The 8,635-nt window shown below is 36.6% G+C and overlaps 2 protein-coding genes across 2 annotated transcripts in view; both read left to right on the top strand.

The window, feature by feature from the left end:
- The first annotated feature begins 1,369 nt into the window (after window positions 1-1,369).
- On the top strand, window positions 1,370-5,325 carry LOC142335138 (uncharacterized). The gene is made up of 2 exons (XM_075383502.1): window positions 1,370-1,982; window positions 4,080-5,325. The coding sequence occupies exons 1-2, from the start codon at window positions 1,412-1,414 to the stop codon at window positions 5,150-5,152; spliced, it is 1,644 nt and encodes a 547-aa protein (XP_075239617.1). The 5' UTR covers window positions 1,370-1,411; the 3' UTR covers window positions 5,153-5,325.
- A 52-nt stretch (window positions 5,326-5,377) lies between these two features.
- The window catches only part of LOC142334822 (meiotic recombination protein SPO11-like), a 40,832-nt gene continuing 37,574 nt past the window's right edge, over window positions 5,378-8,635 (top strand). Inside the window, exon 1 of the mRNA XM_075383147.1 lies at window positions 5,378-5,744. Coding sequence (XP_075239262.1) covers window positions 5,378-5,744 — 367 coding nt within the window. The remainder of the gene's footprint in view (window positions 5,745-8,635) is intronic.

The following is an 8,635-nucleotide window of genomic DNA, read 5'->3' as shown; positions in this document are numbered from 1 at the left end:
TTTGTTCAGCTTTCGCGCACGGAATCAGTGTTATGCAGATTTTTAGTGTCAATACGTTTATTCACTTTTTATCCAAAGAAGAACTGGATTTCAAGCCTCATTAAATCTAATTTTTCAGAGAAAAGGCCAACTATCACTTTTCTGTTAACAGGTTCAAACTGTTATTTTAGGTTTTTGGTAGATCTAATTGCCTAGTTAGGAAACATTCGGGCTGATTTTTTCTATTTTTGTAGTTTAGTGCAAGCTTGGGGCGTTTGTTTTATCTGTGTACACTTGCTACGATACCATTGAAAATCAAGTTAGGACAGAAGTTAACATCTTAGTTCCTTCCAGGTGGCACAAGTATGTAGAGACTTGACACACTAGGTACTTGAGCTTCGCAAGGTAACCAGGACAAGAGTTTCATGGCTGCTCGTGGAAGTTCTGAATTTTCAAGAGAAAATATTTAGGTCGAGACCACTTTTGTGCGATTTGCAATTTCTCCAAATAGATTATGACTACTAACTTTGAAGTAGCTTTACTTTATATAGATTGGGTGTATATTGACTTGAAAATTTGCGACTGATGAAACTGAACGGCCAACCTTAGAATGTAACCAAAAATGCTTTCTATAGCCTTACTGCGTGCTGCGGTATTTTCTCTAAAATGTGCCTTGAAGTCTCGCTCGCTCTGTGATGTTACTGGATAGTTGTAGTTGGAAGTTGTGGTTTATTTGAATTACTACTGCAGAACCGTTTCCTTCCCCTCCCCCCCCCCCCACCCCTCGTTTGAAAAATGTTGTCATGGGCTTGCGTGAACAAACTTATGCGCGTTTTAACATTGGTAGTTGTTTGTAGCCTTGTGATTATTGTGTTTTATTATAAGAATGACCATTGGACATAGTATTAGCCCACAACCCCCTCTCAGCCTCACCGAAGAGGTTAGGTTAGGAAACAGTTTCACTTGTACCTTAATCTGTTGTTCACAATTTGTAATATGTCTCAGATGTAGTTAGAAAGTTGTCACAAATATCTTCACCTCAGTAAAGTACTCTGTACACTTAATGAGTTTTAATTTCCTTCTGTCTTTCTGCAATATTCTAATTTATATGCATTGCTTTCTTTTAGTTAACTTTTTTTTCTAGTGACGTGGTTGGCATTTGTAATCAAGCAAGGAACATTTATGATACTATAGAACGTATTCTTATACCTTAGGATCTGACCAAGTGATCATTCTCGGAGTTCTAGTTTTTAAATTAATAGCTATTAATTTTTAAAGCAGCATCTTTCTAGGGTTCCTGTCATAGACCTTGTATTGCAAGAAGAAATTGATTTTGATCCTATAAACTATGGAAGCTTGATAATTTTGTTTCTAAATAATTGAATTTCTCAGTTTTGAATGTATTTTCAGATTTTAGCTGCTAGTACGTGCAATGTTCAACCCGCGAAAGTCTTTGAATTCTTCGTTCGCAGGCAGGAAAAGTCTGGGAAGATTTTCGGCCGTTGCGGATAAGTCGAATTTTGTTCCGGGGCAGGATTTCTTCGTGTCTTTGTACAACTGTCCTCCGGATGGAGAAATATCTATAGAAGAAATTGAAAACCTGACCAGTGAACGCATTAAACTTTTGAGGTTATTTGAAATTGCGAATATGAAATTTGCTAAAAACACGACAGAATGGACAGATTTTGTTTTCAAAGAGCTCAAAGATTTCGAGAAAGTGTTCGCGTTCAAGTTTGGAGACGACGATAATTACACGAAGATGATTAGAAATGATATCGTGTCTCATTACTTCATTAGACTACCTTATTGTCGCACAGATGAGCTGAGGAAATGGTTACTGGCGCATGAGGTTGATTTGTTCAAGTACCGCTTCACTAGGCTTCAAAATGACCCGGATGGCAAGAACGTGGTATCAAAGTTTCTGAGCAAGATTGACTTGAACCTGAAAGTTGTGTCTTCTGGGGAAAAGAAGATTCATGAAAAGTGGCTGAAGTTATGCTTAGGTATGTTTTTTCTCGTAGATGTAGTCCTGAGTTTTATTGAGCGTCGTAATTCACCGCTTTTTGATGGAAAAGTAAATAATGCGTTCACGAATCATCAAGTTGCAAATAATAGTACTTGGAGGGATGAAGTCTTGTCTTAATTTCGTCTTTCATTATTAATTGATACAATTTATTTTATTATGGAAGGAACATCGTGCAAGGAACATCTGCATAATTATTAGTCCTGTGGTCTTTTTATGCGATTTTTCGCTTGACCGTTTTTTCGTCTGGCCCATTTGACTTTTCGTCCTCAAAAACGGGATAAACATGCAGCGCCCGGAGGGCATTAAGGGCTCTTAGAGCCTCTCTTCTTACTATACTATAAGTATGCAATTCAAATAAACTGTTTTGGAGACATGGAGAAATTTATGGTGTTAAGGGACGTTCTTAGAGTTTGAACCCCCTCACTTCACGCACCCCACATCATCCCCCCACACACTTCATCCACCGGCAATTAAGCTAAAGCTAGTCTCCCTGAACCGTACCTAGCGACTGTCGAATCCAACCGCTCGCCAGTCGTGTGAGAGCAATTCGCCCCACTTTATTATCGCTATTTTGGTCTTTTGTCGCTATTCTTTTTTGTTCCTTTTGTTAGTCTATTTTTAGTAATTCGGACAAAAGTTTTTGTGCGAATGAGTAAGTTTACTCACTAAAAATTGGATTGAAATTGAATTTAAAATAATTTAGTTATTTCACTGTACGGGAACGGTAAAAAAGGTATTAAACTGATAGAAATTACGCTTCACTGTGTAAAGAAGATAGCTGTGACTTGAAATAGATACAGAGAATATTGGTTCGTAGAAAAACAAAGTAGTTGCTGTGCAAACCTTAAATTTTATTGCATTCCAACAGGCCCGAACTCATCTATATCAGAAAAGGAAAAAAGGATGCACATGAGTTGCGCAAAACTAGTTAGCTATACTCATTTGCAATAGTTCAAAGATAACTAAGTTCTTCAAATTTTTTAATAAATTTTTTATCCTGTAATTTGGATCAGTTGAGGTGGCATAGAATATTGTCTCATTTTTATTTCTTCTGTCTTAAATTTTAATATCGTTTACTTTTTAAAATTTTTCTGTACGTGTATAATGATTTTTTATATTTTTGCGACGTTTTAGTCAGAAATTGAATGTTTCTGCAGAAGTAATTTCTGCAGAAGTAAGGTTTTTCTTGTCTTGTTTCTCATTCTAATTAGACGAAATGGCAGCTGGTATCAGTTTTAATCCTATTAACCTTCAGTTCGAAATCTGAATTACTCATAATTATGTAGACTAGCTAAATTTGCAGCCGAAATTTGAACATTTTCCAAGACTTTGAAACAAGATGTCAAAATGTGTTTTTTTTACAATGCAAAGAGTTTTTATTGTATTGGTGCATACATTTTTGGATGAAGTTGATCTTTGAAAATGGGATGAACTGATAAAGCACTGAGATATTAAGTTGTATTGGAGTCCCTACGCTAGGTTTAATCATCTTTTTGGTACTAAATGCTTTCAAATTTTTGTTTTTTTTCTCCGTTTTTGAGTTGTTTGATAATGGGTCTTCAATTGACATCATACATCAGTTCATACATCGAGGTTTTGTACAAGTAAGATTTCCATGTTTGGGCTTTATCTATTGTTAATAGCAATTTTAAAGGAAACAAGTTCATTTTTACTAGTTTTTTCAATTTATCATTTTTAATTTTTGTCAAAACTTTGTTTGTCAATTTTGAGTTTTTTGAAACTCCTAGTGGCCAGTGCAACTATTCTACTGCTTGAATGTGGTTCTATGGATAGATTTTAGCAGCCCAATATTGTTTTTGAAGACATTAATTTTGAATACGTGTTATCAACTTTTTTGAAAATTATTTCAAATTTTTTAAGTTATTTTTGCCTCTGTCTCTTTTGTATTCAGTCAGATTTTTCCTAGCCTATAGGCAAGTTCTTAATGTAGATTTTACCAAACATTTTGTATTCTGATTATATAAGTTTTCAGCTGCTTTGCATTTGATCAGCTCGTTACCGATTCTATGTTGTTTTGCTTTACTAGCTGTACTGTCATGTAGATCTTTTTCAGGGAGTCAAAGCTCCAACTTCGATTCAATCGAATTCTACAAGGTGCATTTCACTCAAGCTCTTGACCTCGTCAGAACAAAGCGTGCATTCGTCAACTCGGGGTTCCTTTATGTACCTCATACAGATCTCTCGTCAATTGTCATTACACACTTTCGCGCCCATCTGTCGTTAGAATTGGCGAGGACATCTCAGAGGCTCTCACTGATGGAGGACGAAAGAGTAACTCCTCGATTGGTTGCCCTTAGCAACCAGTATCTGGGCAAAAAGTACGGTCAATCCGGAGGCACTGTGTCAGTAGAACAAATTGAACAACTTGTGACATCATCTTTTCCGCTGTGCATGTCTTCTATTCACTTTGCTCTAAAGGAGACAAAGCATGCGAAACACTGGGCGAGGTTGCAATATGGATTGTTTTTGAAAGCAGTGGGATTGAGTTCTGATGATGCGCTAACCTTCTGGAGAAAATATTTGACCAAAAACAGCGATGCGGATTCTTTTGATAAGAAGTATGCCTATTTGTTCAGACATATGTACGGAAAAGAAGGTAAAAAGGTTAGTTATTCGCCTTACAGTTGTATCAAAATCCAAAATGGAAGTCAGCCTGGGACTGCGGATGAATTCCATGGTTGTCCTTATAAACACAATCCAGTCAATATTCTTACCACCAAATTAGACAAAATGGGTCTTCACAAAACCGAAATAAATGACGTCATGTCATTTGTTCAAAGTAAAAATTACTGCATGGCTTGTACAAAAGAATTCGAGTACAGACATCGGATATCGGAGAATGTGTTCACCGCGATCACGCACCCGAATCAGTATTACGAAGAGTCGAATCGGTTCACGACTACAGGAAGTGTGTCAAACCGAATGCGAGGAGTCCACAACACGGAAGCTGTAGGAATAGACGAACTGAAACAGATCAAGGAAGAATTGGAATCGCAAACAAGTAGTCAGAAAAGTGGAGGATCTCAAATAATAGTGACTGAAGATATGATGGATACAGGTTTATCGCAGGAAGATTTGCAGTTTTTGAACCAAAGCGCAGCAGAATTTGACGAAGACTTTGAATAAACTTGAGGATTGTATTTGACTTGTGAATATTAAAACTAACTTAGCTTGATCGTTTTGACCTTGGTTGTTGATTGTCTCATGTTTGAATTTTTTGAATGTTTGCCAAGTGTTTCGTATTATTTTTGTCTCAATGTCCACTTAAATTGATAATTGATTAATTTTTTTCTATTTAATTCGACTTTTATTTTCAGGAAAAAAATAAAACAGGTGTCTGACTTTTACAAAATGAGCTCTGAGGGTTTATCTGATCAAGATTTTGGAGACTTTGAGCAACTGAAAGAAGAAACTTTCTCCATTCAGAGCTCCATACTTGATCGTCCTAAAAAGTCAAGACTAGATTTAATTGAAATCGTAGAACAGTTCATCCTGCAATCAATGGAAGCACTTGCTAATTGCAGTGAGATTGTGTTTGAATATCCGTCCGTGGATATTTGGGAGAACTTTGTTTTTGACCCGGATGTTGGGGTTCTTTGCCGTGAAGGGGAGAAGTTCAATAAGATTAAAATGGTTCAGATCTCAACGGAGAACGAAAGCTCTTTATCTACTGTCGATTATCTGATGCACGCTCTATCGGTGATTCACGAGTTGCTAGGTAAGACGAAGCACCTGAAAGGGTTAAATGGTAGCCTTCGGTAGTTTCTAAAACAAATAGATGGTTACGAGTATATGGTATTGGATATTAATGCTATTAACGAGGCTTGTATTAACAACATCTGATTAAACATTAACTAGTTTTCCCTAAAAATCATTTCTTTAGTGATCACATGGATCTGTACCAAAGGGAGATTTGGAAACAACCGCTCGTGAGGAATGCTCAAATTCTGCGGTTGATTCAGTGACATCTGGATTTTCAAATTTAGTTTTTTGTGTTCGAACTTTGCGAATTGGTGACGTGATAAGATATCTGGTTGTAACTTTGTTATAATCCAACAATGGCTGCCAAATGTACAACTAACATGGATCTTGAGCCATCTATAAATTTTAAAGATCCATCTTAAAGGTTGATAGGATAGGATGACTGTATATGAGGGAAAACGTGAACTGACTTTGGGAAGATACTGTTGACATGGGCCTTTGTACATACGGGTTCAGTGTACTTAAAAAAGTTTCCCAAAATCTCAGAAAATTGCCGAAGTTAAGGAGCCCCAAATGATAATTTATCTTTAAAAGTGTAATTAATTACTCTCAAACGAAAATTTGTTGCAAATATTTTGTCGTGTGGTTCTTTGTGCAATTTATTGTACTGCCAACATTTGTGACCAATTTTGTTGACTGAGGGGTAAATTTTCGGAAACGGGATCAACTGGTGAAACCCTGGGCCCTTAGTTGGGTAGCAATTTTCTAAGAGTCTCTGTATGCGATTTACCGAAACTGCAGAGCAGACAAATTTTAAAACTCCGAAAAAAGTCTAATCTGGTGATAACTAATTCTTATAAATATTGGTTAGAGAAATTGTAACTCCATAAATCTTTCTTTCGGCACGATGAAAGCTTTCAGAGCCGTGTGGAACATGTCCTAGATAATTGAGATGACGAACTCTAGAAAATGCATAAAATAACGATAGCTATTTCATCAAATCAAACATTGAACTCTGTTCCTTGTTAATAGCCGCACAGCGATAGCTGGGGCTATTATTGGCCTTCTCTTGGTTTCTACAATTCAAAGAATTTGAATTGTATTGGGGCGCTGTCTTTTTTTAAGATCTGTTCACACATTTTCATGATTTTTGAAGTCAAATTGGAGTGGTGATTTTGGCCACGCCGAAACAGCAAGTGGAGCGAAAAAGCGAGTGGTTTTGCGGTGTGAAATTTTTTCGCTCTATTTTTGAAATAGAGTGAGAAAACGGTGTTTGAACAAAACTTTGCTTTCTCGCTAGTGGTTTTTCGTTTGGCAATTTCACTTCGATTTTTACTGTTTCTTCGATTTTTGGATCGAATTTTTTCTAAATCGTTTTCCCAATCCATTCGTAGTTCATTCAGGGCGAGTTTTTTGCTTGAACCCAATTTTCATTTCTCGCTAGTGATTTTTTCACAAGAGGCATTTGACATAGATTTTCTGTTTTTTTTTTTCAATTTTCTTTTATCTTTTATTTCAGAATTAGTTTTCCAATTCACTCATAGTCCGTTTTAGATCTAGTTTTTTTGTTTAGCCAAAGAAAATTCATTGAATTGTACGTCAGGACTTGTCCGGCTATGTTTTTTCATTTCTTCGTCAAGATTTTTGTTACCACCATACGACGTCACAGCCACTTCAAATCTGCTTTTTGTTCATTCGTTCATGCAATTTCAACAAGTGCTTGCGTGATGTCATTTTTTGCTCTTTGTGGAGCGAGTTTTTTGTTAATTTACGTGATTAAATATTTGGTCACACTTGACTTACCTCACTCAACAAAAATGACTTGCAACAGTTCTATTCATACTTGTACGAATCCTTGCTTGCTCTTGGCCAAGTAAGTCGCCAAGATTTCAACATGGCGCTTGACACGATAGAAGAAATTGTTGCTCGAGAGCGCAAGAAAGATATGAGAACTTCGAGACTGTTGGCCATGTGCAAGAGACTGGCTACTGTGTTGTTGAGTGTGGACAACAGAAGTGCCATGAGACTTTTCCAGACAATCGGGTAAGCTTGCGATAACAATGAGTTGATTGTGCCTGCGATGGTTGAATACCAAGTAATTGTTGTAATAAGCCTTAAATTTGTTTTAATTTTTGACGGAGCTATTTTTGTTCTCTGGTCTGTGGCTACTAATTGCTATAATAACGTCCCAAAAACTATGCAAGCACGTTGTAACTTTTTAATAGCCGCACAGCGATAGCTGGGGCTATTATTGGCCTTCTCTTGGTTTTTATTTCGTCGTCGCGATTTTTGTTACGACCATAAGACGTCACAACCACTTCAAATCTGCTTTTTGTTCATTCGTTCATGCAATTTCAACTGAAGTGCATGTTTGACGTCATTTTTCGCTCTTAGTGGAGCGAGTTTTTTGTTCATTTGAGTGATTAAATTTTGGTCACACTTGACTTATCTCACTCTCAAAAATGACTTCCTCACTTTGAAATTGACTTATGTTTACTTTAATTCAAAGATATAATGTCAAATGGGTGTGTGTCACTCAAAATGAAGGTTATTTGAGAGCAGCTAATAGAGGCAACCAAAACATATACAGATTTTTAATCGAAATATAAGGTGGGACGAAGGGACGAATTTTTTTGGTCTGTCTTTCTTACTGTTTTTTTTGAGACTGCAGATCTACGAAGCTATTGGGGCTATTTTATGACAATCTTCCAGCTACGTTTAAATTGCTCTCAAGTTCAGCAAGAGAATTTAAAAAAATGCTACGAATTTTACGCCATTGATTTTTGAGTTTTGTTCGAGCTAAACCTCAAAAGTGGTATATAGTAACCTGTAGTGACGTCTTTTTAACCTTCTGTAAACTTCGAAGCCTTCCCTCATCTGCAAGAGACGGCGATTGATTAGATCTCC

This window comes from Convolutriloba macropyga, chromosome 2, assembly GCF_964194025.1.
Source record: "Convolutriloba macropyga chromosome 2, txConMacr16.3, whole genome shotgun sequence".
Taxonomy (NCBI): Eukaryota; Metazoa; Xenacoelomorpha; order Acoela; family Convolutidae; genus Convolutriloba; species Convolutriloba macropyga.
This window is presented reverse-complemented; position numbering and strand designations above follow the sequence as displayed.